Raw genomic sequence first — 24,050 nt, 5'->3', positions numbered from 1 at the left:
GCCAAATTCTTGTAGGCAGTCCACTTTAATCCAAAATAAATGTGAGTTATCCTTTTTTAAATGCTGAGAACACCCATAAGACATATTTGAGAAGAATTGCATAGCAAAATGCTTTCACATTAAACACTTTGTTAAAAAAAAATAGCTGCTGGACTTAACTGTGTGTGACACAGAGACTTTAAGCTAAACTACAGGCTAGTGAGGTCATAGACAAAGTTGAAGTTGAATGTCCACCATAAACTGGCAGCCCACACTGGCTGAGGAGAGGATGCGATACCAGAATGCAGCCACATTTCTGTCCTTGATGACTGCATTAAGATTGGATAAAGAATTTGATGGCAGACAATTACCTGTCCTTAAATATAGAAGAAAAACAGAACTTTCTGGAATTCATTCTTACTCTGCCTGAGCAAATCATCCCTGGATCGCTTACAGATGAGACTGCTCACCAGGTCATCTAAAACCTCCCATGTGACACCAATTCTGTCCTGTTGACACCAGCTCCTCATTAGGTTTAAGGTTTTTCACTCTCAGAGCTCTTCATGGTCAGATGCTTCCCTAAATTAGTAAATGCCTACATCCATACCTAACTACGGGGTGTATGAAGTGAGCTGATCGATGCTTCTTAGAGGTACTTCAGTCCAGGTTAACAACAAAAGAAGATCGTGTTTTTGAGATGCGGCCTCCAAGTTGTGGGATTTGTTTCCAGTTGTATTGTTGTATCTTATTTTATCCTGTAAGGCACTTTGTGACTGCCTCTTCCTTTCTGTGCAAAGTAGCTTTGTCGGCTATTTAGGTTACCTTTGAAAAAAAAAAATGTCACAGTTAAGTACACCAGCCTGTAGATCCACCTTTAGCATCAATAACTGGAAGTGATTGTTTCTGTGTGACTTTATCAGTCTCTCACATTGTTAAAGAGGAATTTTGTTCCAATATGTTTTTTGGCTGTTTATTTTCTTCCTTAACAAAGGTGGTGGAGTTTAGCGAGTTTTTTCTCAAAGCAGACTTGATTGGAAATCATGGAATGCACAATAAGTGAATGTGTGTGCTCTGTGTTTTACATTAATTGTAGTCAGTGACATTCATAATTTGACCAATTATAAATAAAAGTGTGACATCCTGGTTGAATTTCCCAGCTTAAAGGTCAGTTTATGCAGCTTATTTACTATACCTAAAGGTTAAAATGTGCATAAAGCCCTACATCACCTCCTCAGACCACAGTGTACACTGAATAACATGTATTACTACACAGCAATGTGTAACACTGACATCTAATATCACTTGTCTGTCACTGTGTCCTCCTGCTCCAGGTACGTGTCTGATTCTGGGCTGCATGATCTACCCAGATGGCTGGGACAGCGACGAGGTGAAAAGGATGTGTGGCGAACAGACGGATAAGTACACACTAGGCGCCTGCTCGGTGCGCTGGGCCTACATCCTGGCCATCATGGGCATCCTGGATGCTCTCATCCTCTCCTTTCTGGCCTTCGTCTTAGGAAACCGCCAGGACAGTCTGATGTCTGAGGAGCTGCTAGGAGACAGTAAGAAGACACCTGCACACGCTTCCTCTTTGGGGCAGTTTTTATGGTGTTTTATGGTAATATTTCAAGAAATTACGTTATCTGCACCTCACCAGGTGTGATCAATTAGCAATTAAGCCTAGGCAACACCTGAAGTGTCTGAAAAGACGATAAGGGGTGCAGAGAGGTTTAACAATATAAATTATATATATACCTATGGTATGGTAGAATTTTTAAGACTGATATCGATGTGTATACCGATACCAAAACCAACATTCCAGTATGTCAGCCGATTACATTTTCTTTCAGACAAACAAAAACACAATCAAATTTCTCTAATATTTGCTATGTGTAGTTATTTATTCAAATAAATGATTCAAACAGGGAAGCTGCAGAGTGCCCTCTGGTGGATAAACTATGCAACATCAACACTCATAACGTGGTTAAAGGGTGTATCTCCTGTCTCTTTATTTTTTACATTTTCATATAAATGCAGAGGCCAATAAATTGACAAATCGGTAATATTGGCTGATAATATGAGCCTGCTGGTAATTCGGTTCAGATGAATCAGTCAATCACATCAAAACACTTGTTGTTAGGCACACTTATACAACCTGCTCAAAAATAAGCTGGAAAAGTTTTCCTGTGATTGAACATCTAAGCCCTGCAGAAAGTCATTACCCGTTGTTCGTCAGATTTGTGTCGTCATTGCAAATGCAATTTCTAAGAATAAATAAATAAATATCTTTATTACTTTCCAAACCCATTTTATAGTAATTGAGGCAGTTGGGTATACAGCAAACAAATAACGGCTGCAGTGCAATTATACCTGAAATGAGATCCGGGCTGTTTTCAAAGAAAAACAAAAGAGGTGCTACTGAACTTATTAAAAAATCAATTTGACTGCTGGACTAAGAGAATAAGCAGCAGGTCCCACCAAGATTTTATTCCACTTCTGGCCTGGGGGATGTTTCATAAGTATTCAAAGTCTCAGGTGAAGTCAAAGCATTTTGTTTGTTTTGTCAAGCCTGGAGACATTAAACCTATGACTTCAGTCCTCACTACTTTTGCTGTGTTTTTCTGCTTAACTGGCCTTTCTTCTCACATCAAAGACATCATGTTTCCCCACATCCCAGCAGCAGCTTTAAATAAAGAAAATGCCTTTTATTTGCTTGCATGATTTCACATGCACGAGCTCTTAATTTGCATACATTAGACGGGACGTTATACACCACCTGCTCGGCTGGTTTTGTTTGCTCCTGTTACCAGTGAGATTTTTCTTTCTTTGACTGGGCTCAATGACAACTACGCTCGAACCCAAAGAGGATGATTTAAAACCGCGAGGAGGCTGGAAGGAGGCAGGAATGCAGATGAAGGAGGACAGAGATGAAAAGCAATCGGAGATGGGCAGAAAGAAAAAGACGGGCAACTGAATGGAAGAATGCACCAATAGCAAGGGTTAATTGAAGCCTGGGGATGCTGGACAGAGTCATGAATTACTAATGGCTGTTTACACAGCTTGCTGCCAGCCTGTCTAAATGAATCACAGCCACCCTATCAGCCGGGACACAGTTGCCTGTTAGCTCATATAAGCAAAGTGACTGAGAGGAAGAAGCCATTATCAACCTAGAGACCGGAGAGTGAGGACAAGACAGAGGGAGAGGGATAATGAGGCGAGGAGGACAATGAGAGAGGGAGAGAGGCAAATGTAGATGAAATATGATCCCCAAAGTGAAAATGGGGGATTCATCAAACAGCAGATGAAGTGTAAATGGGATGTTTTTCTTATCCTGTCACTCAGGAGGATAGATTGTGACACCTGTCCAAGTTTGAAACCTGAGGAAATCAGAGGAGGGGGAGGTGGGCTAATTGTATGATGTTTGATTCTGTAGGGGCAGGAATGTTATGCAATACTGCCGCCTGCTGGTTATGACAACTTCTTCATACTTTCCACTCACATCCCTTTCTTCTTCCACCCCCACAGAGAGCGGTAATAATGCCATATAACGTCTGCTGATGCCATTGCAGCAACACACACACAGGTAAGTGTGTCATTGTAGAGCACAAGAACAATCTCTAAACATTCAAATAAAAATAATAATGTCTTTCCTCATTACAAAAACATTTTATCCCATCCTTTTTTCTCCTTCTTAGGCCCACTAAAACCTAAAAGCCTAATTTACTGATTGAGGTGAAATAAAGGTTTTCGTGGCAATTAAAGTGAGACTATGAATTTTAAAGCATTCTGCCTCTCTTACAAATCAATACCTGAATTCCTGAGTAATAAAATTAGTCAATAAACTTGGGGTTTTTTGAGCCTGTACTGGCTAATGTTAGAAAGCTGTCTAGAAACAGCAGATGTGTTGCTGTATTACTCAGTTAATTTACTGACTTCATTTTCTGGCTGTGGTCCCTCTCGCCTCATGAGTCAGTTCGCCTGTTGACTGTGCCTTTAAACTTTAAAGACACCTCAATCTCCTCGATCGGCCGCTTTAAAGTTTAAAGCGGCTGAAAGTTTAAAGCAGTTGATTGAAGTGCAAACAGTGGCCGCAGCTCATGAAAGGTAGCAGTCTTACTTTTTAAGCTACAACCACCACCACCACCGTCGCCACAAGCAATAAGAAATGAGAATCTATTAATAATAAAGCAATAATATATTTTTGACAGTCTGTCACGTTATGTTCAAACTCTCGCATTACCCCCCTCTGCAACCCCTACTTACCTTACAGTAATTGTGTGAGAGCGTTTGGTGTTTTTGGTGTTTAACTGCTGATTGTCTAAGGTGTGGATAACGGCATGCCTGATGCTGGCTTCTCATATGTAGTAATTTGAAATATAGTACACTGAAAAAAGAGAGGTGAGTTTTATGTTTTTGTTTTAAATCCATTGCTCAGTATCTAATTTTAATCTCTTAGAACACCCAAACAGATTATCTGAGTAGTTTTCGGTTCTGGTTTATTGGTTTTAGTCAGTGATGGGATTGGTAATTTTGCTTAACGAGCACAAATGAACTCACTTGTACAACTCAGAACTGATTCAGCGTGCTGTATTCCCAGGCCAGTGGTGTCAGAGCACTAAAAGAACAGTGTACAAGACTCTGTCATCGGCTCTTGCTGAAGCCTTGTACATCCATGAGAGCACCATCTCTGAGCTGACTGTTCTTGGTGGAAATGTGATTGGATAGAGGTGCTGAGATGAGGCACTTCAAACTGTACTTCTGCCATTCTTGTGGCAAAACCTTACCCATGACTGTGCCCACACCCACAGCGCCAGATCATGGAAGGTCTTTCTGGATCAGGAGCATGCCCAGACACTTGCCTGACCTGTATTTAGCCCCGATATGTCTCCTGCTGGGGCAGCACAGTGAGACAGTTAGCTTTGTTTCCTCACATAGAGAAAGTCCTTGGTTTGAATCTACTGGTCAATTGGGGCCATACCCATGGGTACTCTAGCTTCCTTACAGAGTTCAAAGATAGGCATTGGTTAGGTTAAGAGTGCCCCAGCTTGCACTCTTAATTGAATAAGATGATGGGGCGTATACCTCTCATATATCCATTCAGAAATGTGCAGTATTGTGAGCAACCCGTCACTTCTTTAGGTTCTACAGCAACTTATTGAACAATGTGCATGCATGGAAACTGAGTATATAAGGCAAAAGTGGAGTTTGTACAACTCTAATGAGCTTGAAAGTCAATATTTGGTGTTACTGCCTTTTTTCTTCAACGCAGCCTGAAGCCATGCTTTCTTGTAATTTCTTTAAGTAGCTCTCGAAGCTTTATGAAGGACACTCAAAGCTCTTGTTGGAATGTTGGCTGCCCTTTCTTCTGTTTTCTGTCCAGATAATCCCACACTGCTTCAGCAATGTAGGTCTGGGTTCTGGGGAGGCCAATAAGTGTTTCATTGTGTGTGTTTTTCTATCCTGGTATGCATATGGAGCTTGGAAAGAAAACAACTGGACTTCTTCAAGTTTAGTGAACACCTTTCACCTCTCATCCAAGAAGCTTCTTCAGTTCTGAGCTCTTCAGTTCTGAACTGAAGAAGCTTCTTCATTCTTTATAAGTCAATGCTGAGTGTTTCAACCAACAACAAAAAAAGACTTTCCACTGAAAATGGTCAGGTACAATCACTGGACTGAAAACTTTGAAAGACCTTCAGAAAGCTTGGAGAACTATTGCTCAGAACCACTTTTTAAAAAATGACAACAATTTTGAGGCAACTCAAGACTTTGTACAGGACTGTATATTATAGTGTTTATCTATAAAAATCTTAAAAAATCAACTTTTTTTTCGACTCATAAAATAACATTTCTAAAAATGCTGGTGTCTGTCTCCATTTTATGTTGCAGCATATGAGCCAAATATTAACATTAAATCCAGGACACCAGAGTTTGCCAACCTCAGGCATGCTGTTATCCACCCCTTGTCAGGTGCAGACAATCAGCAATTAAACTCAGGCAACGCTCTCAGACTGCAGGCGAGCACAGGCGCTTTTTATCATACCACTATACGGCCACACTAACTGTGAGTTAAGCCACATTTAGTAATCTAAGTCAATAGAGAAACGATGAGAAATGGTGCGTGTTTTAACAATGTCACGTCAGCTTCTATTTAAACCAAAATGTGAAGCATGCATAAAATCTGTAAAATAGAGATGAAAGAAAACAGTTGAAAATAATCAGTCTGTCTGTTCTTTCGTATAAGAATAAGTCTTGTAATAAGTTTATGAAGCTCTCTAAACCTTAGTATGTAACATGGGGCATTTACCTGAGCATCTTTATGTGTGCATACAGTCTAAACTGCATATTATGCATTTATATAAAGATAAAAATAACATACAGATTACAGTTTGTTGCAATTTCTGAGGTATTTTTTGCCCCCCCCCCCCCCCCCCCCCAAAAAAAATTTTGATCTAAGTATGAAGGGTCTAAATAAATACTGCAAAATGAGTCCTTAAAATATTCAAAGGCCAAAAAGAATCAAATTTTTACAATTCAAATCTTATGTTAGGAAAAGATTTTGACTTCCATCCATCCATCTTCATCCGCTTTATCTGGGGCCGGGTCACGGGGCAGCAGCCTAAGCAGAGAAGCCCAGACCTCCCTCTCCCCAGCCACCTCCTCCTTCAGCTTATCCAGGGGAACACCAAGGAGTTCCCAGGCCAGCCGAGAGATATAATCTCTCCAGCGTGTCCTGGGTCTGCCCCGGGGCCTCCTCCCAGTGGGACATGCCCGGAACACCTCACCCAGGAGGTGCCCAGGAGGCATCCTTGTCAGATGCCTGAACCACCTCAGCTGTCTCCTTTCGATGTGGAGGAGCAGCGGCTCTACTCTGAGCCCCTCCCGGATGACCGAACTTCTCACCCTATCTCTAAGGGAGAGGCCAGCCACCCTTCGGAGGAAGCCCATTTCCCCCGCTTGTATCCGCGATCTCGTTCTTTCGGTCACTACCCACAGCTCGTGGCCATAGGTGTGGGTAGGGACGTAGATCGACCGGTAAATTCAGAGCTTCACTTTTACACTCAGCTCCCTCTTCACCACGACGGACCGGTGCAGCGTCTGCATTACTGCAGCCGCAGCACCAATCCGTCTGTCGATCTCCGGCTCCCTTCTCCCATCACTCGCGAACAAGACCCCGAGATACTTGAACTCCTCCACTTGGGGCAGGAACTCATCCCTGACCCGGAGTGGGCACTCCACCCTTTTCCAGCTGAGAACCATGGCCTCAGATTTGGAGGTGCTGATCCTCATTCCCGCTGCTTCACACTCGGCTGCGAACCATTACAGTGTGAGCTGGAGGCCATCACCCGAAGTCAACAGAACATCATCCGTGAAAAGCAGAGATGAGATTCTGAGGCCACCGAAGTGAAAGCCCTCCGCCACTTGGCTGCACCTAGAAACCCTGTCCATAAAAATTATGAACAGAATCAGTGACAAAGGGCAGCCCCGGCGGAGCCCATCACCCACCGGGAATGAGTCCGACTTATTGCCAGCAATGCAAACCAAGCTCATGCAACGGTTGTATAGGGATCAAATGGCCCATAGCAATGGGCCAGACACCCCATACTCCCGCAACACCTCCCACAGGACACCCCGAGGGACACGGTTGAATGCCTTCTCCAAGTCCACAAAACACATGTAGACTGGTTGGGCAAACTCCCATGCACCCTCAAGTATCCTGGAGAGGATAAAGAGCTGGTCCAGTGTTCCGCGACCAGGACGAAAACCGCATTGTTCCTCCTGTATCCGAGGTTCGACTAGCGGACGAACTCTCCTTTCCAGCACCCTGGCATAGACTTTCCCAGGGAGGCTGAGGAGTGTGATCCCCCTGTAGTTGGAACACACCCTCCGGTCCCCCTTCTTAAAGATGGGGACCACCACCCCGGTCTGCCAGTCCACAGGTACTGCCCCTGATCTCCACGCAACATTGCAGAGGCGAGTCAACCAGAACAGCCCTACAACGTCCAGAGCCTTCAGGAACTCGGGGCAGACCTCATCCACACCAGGAGCTCTACCACCAAGGAGTTGTTTAACTGCCTCAGTGACCTCGCCTCCGGAAATTGTCGGGTCATTCCCCTCATCCCCAGACTCTGCTTCCTCCTCGGAAGACGTGTCAGTGGGATTAAGGAGGTTCTCGAAGTATTCCTTCCACCGCTTGACAATTTTCTCAGTCGAAGTCAGCAGCGCTCCGCCAGCACTATACACAGTGCAGGTAGAGCACCGCTTTCCCCTCCTGAGACGCCTGACGGTTTGCCAGAATCTCTTCGAGGCAGTCCGAAAGTCTTTTTCCATGGCCTCTCCGAACTCCTCCCACACCCGAGTTTTTGCTTCAGCCATTGCCCGAGCTGCATTCCACTTGGCCTGTCGATACCTGTTGGCTGCCTCCGGAGTCCCACAGTCTAACCAAGCCCGATAGGACTCCTTCTTCAGCCTGGTGGCTCCCTTCACCTCTGGTGTCCACCATTTGGTTCGGGTTTTACCACCACGGCAGGCACCAACCACCTTGCGGCCGCAGCTCAATGCAGCAGCTTCGGCAATGGAGACGCTGAACATGGTCCAATCGGACTCAATGTCCCCAGTCTCCCTCAGAATGCTGTTGAAGCTCTGCCGGAGGTGTGCGTTGAAGATCTCACAGACTGGGGCCTCTGCTAGACGTTCCCAGCACACCCTCACTACACGTTTAGGTGCACCAGGTCTGTCCAGCGTCCTCCCCCGCCACCTGATCCAACTCACCACCAGGTGGTGATCAGTTGACAGCTCAGCCCCTCTCTTTACCCGAGTGTCCAGAACATATGGTCGCAGGTCTGCTGATACGATTACAAAATCGATTATCGACCTGCGGCCTAGAGCGTCCTGGTGCCACGTGCACTTATGGGCACTCTTATGTTCGAACAAGGTGTTCGTTATGGCCAAACTGTGATTAGCACAGAAGTCCAATAACAAAACACCGCTCGGGTTCAGATCAGGGAGGCCGTTCCTCCCAATCACGCCCCTCCAGGTCTCGCTGTCGTTACCCACGTGAGCATTGAAGTCTCCCAGCAGGACAACAGAGTCTCCAGGTGGAGCACCTTCCAGCACCCCACCTAGGGACTCTAAGAAGGCTGGGTACTCTGAACTGCCACTCGGCGCATAAGTGCAGATGACAGTCAGGACCCGCTCCCCCACCCTAAGGCGCAGGGAACAAACCCTCTCATCCACCGGGAAAAACTCCAACGTACCGGCAGCAAGCCAAGGGGATATTAGAATACCCACCTCAGCCCGCCGCCTCTCACCAGGGGCAACTCCAGACTGAGACAGAGTCCAGCCCCTCTCCAGGAGACTGGTTCCAGAGCCCAAGCCATGCGTAAAGGTGAGCCCGACTATGATTAGCCGGTACCTCTCAACCTCACTCACTAACTCAGGCTCCTTCCCCACCAGAGAGGTGACATTCCATGTCCCGATTGCCAGTCTTGGCAGCCAGGGATCAGTCCGCCAAGGCCTCCGCTCCTGGCCGTCGCCCAGCACACAATGCACCCAACCCCTATGGCGCCTCCTGCGGGTGGTGGGCCTGCGGGAAGATGGGCCCATGTCCCCTCTTCGGGCTGTGCCCGGCCGGGCCCCATGGACTATGGCCTGGCTCCAGGGCGGGGCCCCGGTAACCCTATCCCAGGCAGGGTAAACTGTTCCCTCGATGTTTTCTTCATAAGGGTCTTCTGAATCGCTCTTTGTCTGGTCCCTCACCCAGAACCAATTTGCCATGGAAGACCCTACTAGGGGTCAAAAGCCCCCAGACAACATAGCCCCTGGGATCCCTGGGACACACAAACCCCTCCACCACGATAAGGTAGCGATTCACGGAGAGGACTTATTCTGTAATTTGTAGCTGACCCATTATAAGCTCACTCACAGGGGGAAGATATGGTCTCATAATCTGATGAATATATGAACTATTGATAAGATTTAATGTATTTTACATACATAATTTTAAAAAAACTATTTTGTACATCAGTTTAAAGCAGATTTTCCTAAAATGAGATGTATAGACTCACATGAACCCTGTTCTCCAACCTCCGTTTCACATAACTGTTGCTCCATTCTCTCCTTTTGTTTTTATCTTCTCTGTCATGATATGAACACCAGAGCTGAGAGGCCACAATAACATTAAGCATTCACTTTACTTGCATTATGTTTTTTACTGCCACCATTTTGGCAGTTTTTGCAACCATACTTCACAAGCGAGAGGTGGATCTAACTGAGAAGCGGAAGGACACAGCACGTTCACTGGGTAGAAATTTGGTAAAGCACACCCTGATGCAAAATGGATATTAAGGGCTTGGACACCACAAACTCACAGTCTACACACATACATGTAAAGCAGAGCCCAGAATAATGTTATAACATGAGAATTGGCTGAATTCACCCAAATCTTCCCACATGGTTCTTAAGTGGAAACCAACCAGTACGAAATAAACAAATAAAATTAGTAATCACAACCCCTCCTGTCATTTACCCTCCAGCTTTCTTACCCACTGCTTCTGATGAGAAAGAGCCAAGTTTAATTGTTGTGTTTACAAGCAGTTGCCAATTATTTTTCTTGCATTATCACATCATGTGCTTAAATTATTTTTTATAATAAATAGATGATGTGCGCACAAGACCTACTCTTGGATTTAAAGACAAAGATTTTATTCAATTTTATTTATGTATCTCGAAACCATAGCAACAGTCACCACAAGGCATTTAATATTGGAAGCTAAAGATCATCATGGTTCCAAATTATGTTAATGTCAGCTGATTCTACATTATTTTTCTCAGTGTCTGCAGGTCTTACCACCTAGATGTAAAGTCACTTCAGGATCCAGCTTTCCTCTCCTAGTCAACCTTGGAGCTTGGATGCAGAACTGATGAGTGGAGAATCAACATCAAAGAAGAAGAAGGACAGGAGGAAGTCTGGAAGAAGCCACACAACCTCATTATGGAGACTAGGAGACCTTTTGTCCTCCCTGGAAGCTCTTTCTGTAAAATAGTCCTCAGTTGCATCTCAAACTGCTAATTTTTGCAGGATAAATACTTTAAAAGACTTTGCCTGTCTTGGTAGGTTCATCATCACACCTGAGCTGTTCTGGAGGCGAGGATTGCAGGAGTGCAGAGGTTCAGCTGAAAAATCAAATTAAACAAAGTGTGAAAGACATGGCACATCAGCTCCAGGACACAGTTTGGACAAATACCACAGAGTGGCATCCACTCAAATCGAATTAAATCAGAACGCATTAACAAGACTTTGACCGACACAAATAAGGTCTTAACAGACTTGAGGTCAAGGCTGTCAGATCTTCTTTCTTATCACGTCAACAAACTTCCTGCAAAGGACTCCAGCTTCGACACAGTTTGACCTTTTAATTTAAACACGAGCATTGTCTGCAGAGATGTGAGGGACTGGAGAGAATGACAGGCTGGATAAGCGAGCAGGAAGAACACAGCTGTTTTCTTATAATTAAATGTTTGATGTGATAGAATCAAATGGTAGTAATTAGAAGTTTTTACTGGTGAGGACTGTGCAAAAACAGAGTAAAATATAAGAGTACTAAAAGGGCGAAAACATTGGTTATATAAAGTCTATAATCTGTGTATAGCTGTATGTTGATTGTGTCCCTGTGCTTTGTCTTAACTTTAAATTGTACATTTTGAAATGTCATTTTATTGTACCATTAACAGTATGTGCCATAGAGTATCTTGTAATCTGGCAGTATTGTGAGGAACTAAAAAGGGAGTAAGTGCTGGACTCGAACTGTGGATAGGTTTTGTATTGTTGTATCTTTCTTATTTTTGTTTCCTGTCATCCTTCGCTGTCTCACAACAAGAAAAGAACGAAAGGAAGAAATGAGTCTAACTTACAATAAATGTGTTAATGGAAAGAGCAAAAGAACTTAACAGGTTATGTGTTTTTGTTTTGGTGCTGAGGTTAGTTGCCTTCAGGTTGGTAGGCTACCGGTTTGGCCTACTCAGAAGGCCGAACTACTTATACCCGTCTGAAAAACGTAACTTACACATATCTGTTTTTCTACACCCATTGGGTTTAACAAATAACTTACAGTTTTGGTCAGAAGTTTACGTACAGTCATCTTGGGCATGAATGTCCAAAAAAAAAAGAAAGAACTGGATCCCCAAGTTTAACATAGTTTTGGATTTTCTCTAAAACATAAACAGGCACAGACCTGGCTTTTAAGCCTAGTGCACACATTTTCAACTGGGTTGGTCGTAGCTTTGGTCATTCAGGAAGCTTAAACAGCTGGAGGATCATCATTTCAAGTCCAGAAAAATATGCAAACTGTCACCCTCAGATGAACTGGTTAGGATGCTCAGGAAGCAACAAGGCTCAAGACTGCAATGAACTGGAAACTGCTGGAACACTAGCATCAGTGTGCACAGTGAAGGAGGTTCTATATCCTTATGGACTGAAAGCATCCTGACCAAGAAGGAAGCCCCTGCTCCAAAATCAGAAACTTCAACCTTGACTGAAATTTGCAGATGTTCACACGGGCAAGCCAAATGCTGTCTGGAGAACGGTTTCATGGCCAGATAAGAAATTAAAGATGTATGATGCACAATCTTTCCAGTGTCACAAAAGAGCAGTTCAAGTAAATCATTAAAAACCCCAAATTACCATGACATTCATGCCCATGATGGTATTTGCAATTGTCTGATCACAACTGCATAAGTGATTCATAAGGGACTTTTAGAGATGCTGTTTGCTGGAAACTTGCCCATACTCTGTGCCAGGCTTGCTAACAAGTGCTACACCTGTTTCTGTGACCCCCTGACATTATGTGACCTGAGGTAAGTATTTACTTACTGTTCTTGACACCTGTTGACCAAGCACTAGCACTTATTCTGTATATAAAAAAAACTATAATCTGACCATGACCTACATTGTAGCCTGCTAAATATGTCTTTAGAGAAATCATCTTCCATGAACATACTTACCAGCTATCAAATACTTACAGATTGGAAAACATGGTACTCATAACAAAAATGGCTTCATAAGACATCACATACTCTATTCTGTTTTCCCTCTCTCTCCTTGAATAAAAATATAGGTTTTGCACTTGAGCAAGATGCACTTCTTTTCCACTGCATGTGTGCCTTTACGGGCCTTTTTTCCAGATCACTGAGTGAAGTAAAAAGCCATAATAAAGCACTCCTAAAGAAAGTACTCCCCCTATAATAGGTTTTCTCACAATCTTTAGCGAGTAAACACAGTTAATAAGTGGAGATTAATCAGTTTTACATTACACCTGTAGATGCATACCATCCTCAGCTCGTATGTCTCACTTCTCCAAGAATTTTTTTCAATTGTTAGTTCAGGTAATTAAATATTGAATTGCTACTATGTTCATACAGTAAAATCAAGAAGCACTTCATAATACAGCCGATGACCTGTAGTGTGATTTACCCACATTTCAGTACCTGAAAACAATCTGAAGACCTTAAAGGAAATAAGAAACAAATTATATTTAAGTATTTTTAAGTGATTGTTATTTTCAGATTATTTCTGCGTAGAAGTAGATGTGAGCTGGTTTAAGTTGGTTTTTGGAGGGGAAAAACACTGATAGTGTAGAAGTCTTTAAAAACTCACAAAAACTGTATGTATCAAATATGGTGCACTAGGCAGTAAGGGGTTAAGCCTCTTCACACTGACCTATGAATTATTCAGGCAAAATAAAGCCATCTAGTGCCAAAACTGTGGATTCTGTCATGGAACAAAAGACAGCCAACATCCAAAGAAAAGCTTGGAATGACCTTCAAGAAGCCTGGCACACAGTTCCTGAAGACTACTTAAAATACAAGAAAGCTTGGCTAAGATAGTTCAGCCTGTGTTGAAGAACAAAGATTGTCATAGCAAACATTGACTTTCAAGCTTCTTAGAATTGTATAAACTGTTTGGAGTTGGGGGTCTTTTTTTTTACCTTGTGTGCTACATTTTTCCATTTTCGTTTGCAAGTGTTTCAGTAAATCACTAGTAAAATATTTATATAGATAAAACAAAATGAGGGGTTGCTTAAGATGTTTTTTCACTGTACTATAATAACCTATAATAACCACTGTGACAATACATCAAGTATAGTTTTTGCCTCTTTTCTTTTATAATATTAATATTTTAAAAATACTCTTGCTTGTAAAACACTAACAGTATAATTAGCATTTGCTTATCAAAAATAAATAGATAAATTGGAAATGTTGGGAAATAACACTACATTGTCAACTATCATAGCTAATAGAAATACAGTAAGTAATATAAATACTTAATTTAATACTAATACTGCATGGTGGTATAAATTTGGTAACATCACGATCAAAATAAAAAAATACTTATTTTAAAAATACATTGAGCTGCTATGCTGCTGGCATATTATGGCTTCTGCACCTTTCTGAACAGAAACGAGAATTCCTGTTACGTCACTGTTACCACAGCAAGCTGAAGGAGTCCTGATTGTTTGCCTTGCCACCCAAGGACACCCATCAACATTCTTGATCCAAAAGGTCCACATACCACTTTTAAAATAATAATAATGACAATAACAGAAAGGATTAAATATCTGGGTTGCTATACAGATGCAACCCTGCAGCACATTATGAAAGATATATTTTTTAAAATAAAAAACTTCACATTTTCTTAGAACACGTGATGGATTGCCAGAATCTCTTCAAGCCAGTCCAAAAGTCTTTTTCCGTGGCCTGTAAGAACTCCCCGCACACCTGAGTTTTTGCTTCAGCCACTACCCGAGCTGCGTTCCAGTTAGCCTTTTGGTAGTTATCAGCTGCCTCTTTAGTCCCACAGGCTAACCAAGCCCGCTTGGACAGTCTTGCTCAGGCACCAACCACCTTGCAGCCACAGCTCAGTGCAGCACCTTCATGGAGGTGAAGGGGTCCCTGAACATGGTCCGTTCTGACTCAATGTCCCCAGTCTTCCTCTGAATGTACTTGAAGTTCTGCCCAAGGTGAGGGTTGAAGATCTCTGCCAGGCGTTCCTCCGCCACCTGATCCAACTCATCACCACTTGACAGATCATTTGACAGCTCAACACCTTTCTTCAACCAAGGGTCCAGAACGTATGGCCACAGATCTGATGATATGCTTCCAAAATTGATGCCCTGTGGTCTAGGGTATCCTAGTGCCACTTGCACTTATCTACAGCCTTATGTTCGAACATGCCTGTTATGGACAAACTTTGGTTTGCACAGACACCCAGTACAGAACACCGCTTGTGTTCAGATCTGGCAACATGAAGTCTAAGTTTGATTACAGTTTGTTCATCCATGTTCCTACTTGCACCTATGGTCACACGCTCTGAGCAGTCTAATTGAAAGAATGAGGTTAATATAGGTGGATATAAGCAGTGGAAATGAGCTAGGGTGGCTAGGCTCAGCCTTACAAATAGAATAGGAGGGACTTAGGCTACGTTTTTTGTCTGCTTGTTCACACTACAAATAAAATGCGACAGCAAACGCTCTCTAGTGTGAACGCTCAAAGCGGTCCGCATGCGCAAAAGAAGACGTCACACACAACGCGCTCTGTTTAGACCCAGACCAAACAGTATTGTTTGGCTGATGGCCCTTAATATAAAGACTTCCGACTTTACGTTTCCCAATTTTTGCTTTAAGTTATTTTGTTATTTACATAATAATGTAAATAACCTAATAATTATCCTTATTGCTGTTTTAGAGGAGCGGTACTTCAAATGATAGTTGCAGATTTCTGTCAGAATCTGCAGATTATACAGTACAAATAAAATGTTCACGTTTCCCCAACGTTGTCTTCCCAACAGATTCACTAACATCTACACAGGATGGCCAGGAAGCGTTCGCGATGTCTTATCGGGCGCTTCTCCGGAGCTGATAACTGGCGTCTGTCTTGTGTCAGTGACGTAAAAGACGGATTTAATGCGACATGACCATTCACACAGCAGTCGCTTTCTAAAACATCGGATATGTATCGGATTCAGTACCACATACGAAAGTGACCCAGATCGGATGTGAAAATATCGGATTTGTGCCGTTCACACTGTCATACCATGATCGGATATGGGTCGAGAAGTTGTTATTTTCTGCTTAGGCTGATTTCCACATGACCCAAGCCCAGATAAGTGGGAGAAAATGGATGGATAACTGTTGAAAGATCTTAAACTTTCACAAAGTTGTAGAAAATAACAGAACTGCTTTTATATCCTTTTTTGTGATGAGTAATGACTTGTAGGTCTAAATGTGCAGCAAACGGAGAACTCACATGTGAGTCCTGGTTGTTACCCTCACTTCCAAAACACTGAAGGGCAGAGGCAGCATCATAATCATTAAGGGGGGGATATAATTTTTGGCATGCACACCAGCTACTTGATTAAAATCAAGACATGTGCACGGCCATCTGCTCACATGAATCCTAACAGCCTTCAGGGGGCTGTACACCTCTTAGAGGGAAGATTAGTCTCTTTGTTAGAGGAAGTTATGAGTCATTATTGGCTATTTTGTTTCAACCAGAGACTAAAGCCTAATCACTATAGTGCCTCATGAGGCCGTAATGCTCGTTATACACTCAAGGCAAAATTGGATGGATGTATGAATATAGACGGTGTTGCTATTATTGGAACCACTACAAGGGCAGGATGACTTCAGAGTAAAGCCACACTGTGCCCTAAATCAGAAGGGTCCATCCTCTATACGGTGACCTTTTCATGACATCTCAGCTCCATGTGATCTCACTTGGCTCAGTTTCTTTTATTCTTAACTTTACTTTGAGCTGAATAAACATTTACTCTCTGGAGGACAAAGCCATCCCCACCCGCTAACATTAGGTGTGTAAATAAATCTTCGTTAGACCTTCCTCAAGGGAGTGCCTTTCCTTATTTTTGGTCATATATATGTTGCTGGAGGCTTTAGGCTGCTATAAATGTTCAGTATCAGACATTTTTTCCACTCTTTGACAAATGTCATTATTGCCAGTAAGGTCATCTACTCCTGTCCCACACTTTTTATTTGCAAGTGGCAGCCAATCAAAAAGAAAGTTAGCTTACAGGGAGAGGAGGGGTGATGCAACAACACCCACTACAAGAAAAATAAGGATTAATTTGAAGTGCAAATGATGCACAGCTACTCTATAAAGGCTCTTCCACACCGATGTGTGGTATTTCATGCATTACACATATTTTGGACTCTACTTTAGACCTATTCTTAATGCAGCTGTACACAGACTGTGTTATTTTGCAGGATGAATTTGAAGCCAATTGGACCACTGCATTTGGCAACAAGTGCACTCTTAGATGAAAACGTGCATCAGTACTGAATATACAATGATCTGGAAATGGTAAAATTCCATCATTTAAACTCAGACACACAGCTAGACGCTGCTCTGGATCAGCTGGAGTTTGTGATTCCAGGTCTCACAACATGAGCTCAGACTACCTCACTGACATGCTGAAATATGTATGAAAGCGGTCGCAATTCAGCTTCAACTACTGGATCAAATCATAAAATTCTCCCTGCTGCTGCCTTCTCCTGAGATGAAGGATAAACCCCAAATCTCAGAGTCTTAAGTTTTTTTTCTTGCTTAGAAACATCAGGACCAGCTAATAATGGCTTGATGTTGACTTGCCTGCCCCCACTGCATTTATATACTTATTATACAAGTTTGGATCTTTGTCTCACTGCTCTGTGTATAACAACCTTAAAGTTGAGGGTTTTAAACCTAAACACCGTATGAACTGTTAAGCACGATGGTTGTTGACAGTGGTACTGGTACAGTTGACAACGCTGCCAACGCAGATGCACCTGGGGTATGAATTTGAAAAGAATTACATTGCCACGTTTGAATGATCTCAGTCACAAGATTTTCAGAAAAGCTGACTTTTGACCTTGAGGTCAAGGTCACCAGGGCCCTGTTTCAGGAAGCCGGTTTAGAAAACTCAGAGTGAAAAACAATACTCAGGGTTGAGTAACCCCGAACTGTCCAACTCGGAATATTCGGTTTCAGAAAGGCTGATAACAATTAGTTCAATCAACGCGGAGTTGCGTCAACCCCAAGTGAAGCGCGCGGACGAGGATACATAAAGCCCTGATAAGCGGAGCACAGATTAAGCGAGTCACCATGGAGACGGAGGGAAAGAAGGCGCGGTCAATGTATTTCACAGCGCTTGAGGCCGAAATTCTGATGGCAGCATATGCCGATAACATGCAAATTCCGCGGAAAAAAGTAACACAGCCACAGCTGCAAAAGAAAGGGAGCATGCATGGCAAAACATAGCCGACAGAGTCAATGCCTGAGTGTTAATATAAACATTGATCTAGGGATTTCCACCCATTTAACACGTTATTTTATCATATGTTATTTTATTTGTTATTTTATACATTTTATGTTGTGATGTGATGTGAGCGCAGGTGCAACCCAACAGGCCCCAAACGTGCCTGGCAGCAAGTAAAAATGAAATATAAAAATATAGTCCAAACAGGTAAGGTGTAATTGTATTATGAGCCATAGTGCTTGGTCTGTTTGTCCGATGTAAATCAATTGCAGTTAGAGGCTACATTAATTTTCTGTCTGTAAGCACTTATTGAAATTATCTGAGCACATTACAAGTACATATTTGCTTACTCTGTATGCTCAAATGTGGCCCGTTATAGCCAACAGAAAAAAAGCGGAGGCCCGAAAAACAGGTGGGGGTCCTCCACCACCACCACTCACAGAGGCTGAGCAGTTGGCCCTCAGCCAAAACAGTGGGCGCCCTGTGGCCGAAGGCATCTCTGCGGGGACATCCTCTGAGTCAATAACCCCGCAAGACACAAGTGCCTACATAGGGGGTAAATTCAAAATAATACATGATGTGCATACATCCTTTCTTCACAGTCACCTTTGCAGTGCTACTCATTCATTTGATAAACTCTTTACCATAATGGATTATTTTGTAGTGAAGTTATTTTCCTACTGATTTTGCCTTCCCTCAGTCTTGGTTGTCTTTGAGAGCATAATGACAATGAAGTGTAAGGTGATTGGTATGTTTGTTAATTGCCATTTGGTCCCTTGTAAGTTATAAGTGACCTGTATAAACCTCATATTCTATCAGTTGATGGTGGTGGTGTACTGCATCTGGTGCAGCCTCCTGTTGAGCCAGACCAACATGCAGTTGTGAGTAATACTCCACAGATTATATGAGTTTACAGTAGAACAGCAATGTTGTTTATTTCTTTACTACAGGAAAATAATGAAGAAACATTGACAGCTGTTACAGAGGAGGAAGCAACAGAGACACTTTATGAGGTTTACATCTTTTAATACTTTGTGTACAGGAAATACAGGCGACCAATAAAGCCAGTTGAACAAAAAATCTGTTTATTCTTCTTTCAACATGTTGAGGTGATGGGTCAAAAGAAATGATTGTGACATATGGTGTCTCTGACTGCGCTTCCATCTTGTATGTCCGTGGGAGGGTCAGGATGTTCATGGTTTGGATCACTGCTGATGTTTGGTTCAGAAGGACAGTGTTCTCCTCTAATTGTGGCAATGTTGTGAAGAATCACAGATGCCACAATAATGTCACATGCCCTTTCTGGGGTGACCCTGAGTCTTTGCAGGCACTGGAACCGGGCCTTAAGCATTCCGATAGTCATTTCAATTCTGGCTCTTGTCCTGCAATGAGCCAGATTATATCGCTGCTGTGGGCCCGGTTCAGGGTCAGGGTAAGGGGTAAGCAAATAGGGTAAACATGGATACCCCCTATCACCAAGCAAGTAGCCAGTGAACTCTCCTAAGACAGAAGGATACACTTCAGTTCAAATGTCCCTGAAGCAATTGGTCTTTATATATTTTAAAGTATTCTCAACTCACCATGTCCAAATTTTGTGCTCAGTGTACATTCACGGAATATTTGTGAGTCATGGACAGAGCCTGGCCACTTGGCTTCCACATTTGTGATAATGTTGGCAGCATCACATATGATCTTCACAGTGCAGAGAACACAAATTAGCATCCATTACTATAATGAAATAATTTGTTAGTTTGAAATGCTACAGGGAACTATGTACCTGTACATTAATGCTGTGGAAAGACTTCCTGTTCACATAGTCTCCTTCATTTACTGAAGGAGCAATGATTGGAATGTGAGTGCCATCTGTACAGCCAATCACGCCTGGGAACCCTGAAAATGAATGTAAAATTTAAGTAGTAGTTCAAATATCACCACATCATAAATTAAGTTTTGGTCATCCTGATACCTGCAATTTTGTGGCATCCCTCTTTGATAAATCTTGTGGGTCTATGACCGGGGAACACCACAGACGAGTACAGGAGACGTTTCAGTGCAACTGTAACATTCCTGACTGCCCGACAGACGGTAGCCTTGGAAACGTGCTCAGCGTCACCAATATTATACAGAAAGCTCCCGTTTGCAAGAAACCGAAGTGCAATACAAACTAGAAAGTGCATTTTCTGAAGAAACTGCAGTGTGAATGCTTGAATCTGAATGTATGCACTGAAATGAATTAATTGCTGAATTTTGAGTTAAAAATATTGAATGAGATAAAAAAAAAACCAAAAAAAAAAAACCGAATTTAACCTGAAAACAAAGGTGCTTGAACTGCTAAAAGCTGAAGGTTACACAGAAGAAGAAGTTGGAAAAAAACTGAAAATGTTTTAAATGTAAATTAGAAAACCCTAAGAAATGAGAAAAGAACATTTAGAGTCAGAAAACATCTGAATGAATATTAAAAGGTCATATTCTTTGAATCACTGAATGACTAAAATGTGATCCCTCCACTTGGACCCACACAGTTTAAAAAGTTTACATCTCTGAGCTTTGAAAGACAAGATGTTGGAAAAAGAACAACGATGGCGACGTTTTGAGGGTAAAATGATGGCTTTAACACTGTGGACACAGCAGCAGTTGAAAGAGAAGTGTTTAAGATGAATCTTGGCAGAGTGGCAGAGAGAGCTCGTTAAGCAGGCAGGTGTGAGCCTGGTTGCTATAGTGACCGCACCCAGTGGCTCCATACACACGTACACAGACATGCACCTCACTTTTGCTGCTTAAAATGAACAGAAAAGTCAGGGCGAAACAAATCGTTCCCAAATGAAAAGTAAAAGTCGTATTGACAAAATTCTTTCACTGTGAGCGACAGCAATGTCTAGTCTACCAAATTCTCAGTTTTCATGTCTGTGGAGTTTATTATATGGACGTGGTGACAGTGGAAAGACACCATGCTCTTCTGATTTTCAAACGAACCTTCTGAGCCATTTTAACATTAGAGTCTATGGAAGAGTTGGAGGGAGGAGGCTGTGCATTGGTGACATTTATGAAAGAACCATAACACCTAGTACAATAGTAAACACATTGGATGAAAGAGGACAGCGATGGCTACGTTTTGAGGGTAAAATCATACCTGTAGAGCAAACGCTGCAGACACAGCAGCAGTTTTAAAAAAGATTTTAAGATTAATTTTTTTGCTCCTCTCACTCTAGCAGTTGAGCTGTCTCACTCTAGCCCCAACATTCCGTCCCATACACACCCATTATAAATTTTGAAATGGGTGAAAAAACATCATGAAACTTAAACTGGAACTGAAGAAAAAGTATAATAGATATTGAAAAGATAAATACAAGTTGAATAGTTGAATGTCTTGTCTTCGTTTTAAAGTTTGAATGGTGGCTCTATGTCAATGTATGTGGAAGTAGTAAGAGTTTAAAAATGAGTAAGTTGAATGAGAATTTGAAGGGTCTCCCCATTGAAATACATTATAAATTTTTGTTGAATAAAGTTGAATAAAATTAAAAATATAAATGTTAAAAATGAGAAAAATAGAAGCAGTCATGTCCAAAATAATAGGAATCTAACGATGTTTGAATGGTTTTTCTAAGTTGAACGGTTTTGAAGGAGTTAGATGCCAAAAAACGTACGGAATATGGAATAATAATAAAGATTCGAATAACAATACTGTGAATGCTTTTCAAGCATTCACACTAATAATATGTAATGAACTGAGAGCATGTCCGCGATGTGTCACATGCGTAATATATGGCCTGAGGATGTTATCCAAATAAATTATAGATTGTGCTGAGAAACGGTGACGTTCACACAGAAAATCATCAGGAAATGATAAAATGTCCAAACGCGCTCTGATCACTCTCTCCCGGCGGAGAGCTCTGCGGAGAATTTGGGCTTCACGATCTACTGGCTCTTCAAGGAAGTGGCACGCCATGTCCGACACTTCCTACTGTCAGGTTTCCGACAAAGGGGCGGAGACAGTCAGGGTTAGTTGTAGTAAACCTGCTAGGGGGCAGGTTAGCTTCACGGAGTGTGTCGTCATAGTGACTCACTGAGGCTTCATCTGAACTCGCTTTCTGAAACCGAAAACCCAGAGTTTTCGTTAACTCAGGGTATACTTACTCAGTTTTTCCACTAAACCGGCTTCCTGAAACAGGGCCCAGGAATCAAACTCATCTGAGTTTTGTTGGCTGCACCTATTGCATGATTTTGAAAAATCCTACTTCCCTATATTCTATAAGTCCACTTTAAGCACTAAATAACATCTTCAAATTTGCCTTTTGTCTAACTAGCAGTTAAATACCTACAGATATCAATTTTACAATAATATGAATTAAGAAAAAAAAAAAGGTATTTTTTCTATTAATTCTGTTCCACCTCTGATTTTCACTTCTAACATTGTTCCTTTTTCTATGCTGCAGAAAAAGGATGTACTCTCAACATATCTACACAATTAAACAACTTGCCAAAGATTATTAATTAAATTTAATTTACAAGGAAACTCATTTTGGGAAAATAATGGCACACAGTTAACCCCTATCAATTTTTATTCCTATAATTATAGTCCAACTTTAAAGATTTCCTACTGCGTTCTAATGTTCCAGTGTTTGGATATTGATTATAAATATGCTGTAGGTGGGCAGTATTATTACCTCTCAGCCTCAGTTTTCTGCTGTCCTTGGATGATTTCAATCTGAGCGGATATTTGTCAAAGCAGCCGGCAGCAAAGACGACGGCACAAATGTTCCCCGGCAGACAAATGTCACGACAAGTGGTGTAAAACTGTCATTACAGTGATTTATTATAATGAACCATGAAAATAGCCAACCAGTGCAGTGTCTGTGAGTCTCTCCCCTCCACACAAACGTACACTCACACACACAAATGATTTAAAAAAAAAAAAAAAAAAAGACCAAGTTGAATAGTTGAGGATGGGAGGGTGGAGGGGGTTAGAATAAAATAAAAATAATGCTACAGTCACAGAAACATTCAGCTTTGCCAAGAAGAGTGTTTGTATTTACAACAATATTTAAAAAAAAAAACAAAAAAAATAAACAGTATGGGAGCAAATTGTACAAGCATAAAAAAAAAAAAAAAAAAAAAAAAAAAGCGAATATGTACAACCTGTTCTTGGTGAAAGCTGGAGTAACCACCTATACATTAAATTACATTTTCTACAAATAACCATTGATATTCAAAAATAAACCGCTAACATCCTACCTGTGGGCCAGACCACCCAGCCTACCTCAGAAGACACTCGTTTTTACATGAAATCTCACGCACGCTTTGCTTATCTAAGCAGCCACACACACTGAAACACACTCACACACACAAACGAGTTCGGCCTCCTGTGGCAGTGAGGCAGGTTCCCCCGAAACTGGTCTTTTTTTTTTTTTTTTTCTTCTTCTGAATCTGCAGCGGTGAACAGATATTTGTTGTCAGACAGAGGAATAAAAAAAATATTTGTCTTTTTTTCTTCTTCTCTATACAAAAAGAGCTTTCTCTGCGCTATAATGAACCACTAGATTAAAACAAATAAATGGTGTATAGAGATGACAACAGATGAGTGAGAGGAGGAAGTAAAATGTTTAACTGACAAAGGGGAAAGGAAGAGGAAGGATATAGGCTGGAATGTCCATTGATAAACAAAGTGCCTTACAACGGGAGTCCAAACAAGACACAGAACAAAGATCCTTCCTCTCCATCACAGGAAGGATATTATAAAAACAAACATGGAGGCCAGAGAGAAAAGGGC

At 42.0% G+C, this 24,050-nt stretch overlaps 1 protein-coding gene across 1 annotated transcript in view; it reads left to right on the top strand.

The window, feature by feature from the left end:
* The window catches only part of lhfpl3 (LHFPL tetraspan subfamily member 3), a 60,716-nt gene extending 48,796 nt beyond the window's left edge, over positions 1–11,920 (top strand). Inside the window, exons 2-4 of the mRNA XM_026146889.1 lie at positions 1,311–1,541; positions 3,505–3,562; positions 10,810–11,920. Coding sequence (XP_026002674.1) covers positions 1,311–1,541; positions 3,505–3,527 — 254 coding nt within the window. The 3' untranslated portion in view covers positions 3,528–3,562; positions 10,810–11,920. The remainder of the gene's footprint in view (positions 1–1,310; positions 1,542–3,504; positions 3,563–10,809) is intronic.
* The last annotated feature ends 12,130 nt before the right edge of the window (positions 11,921–24,050 follow it).

Source organism: Astatotilapia calliptera, chromosome 17 (genome assembly GCF_900246225.1).
Source record: "Astatotilapia calliptera chromosome 17, fAstCal1.2, whole genome shotgun sequence".
Lineage (NCBI taxonomy): Eukaryota > Metazoa > Chordata > Actinopteri > Cichliformes > Cichlidae > Astatotilapia > Astatotilapia calliptera.
The sequence above is the reverse complement of the archived record's forward strand: the minus strand, read 5'-3'. Positions and strand labels throughout refer to the sequence as shown.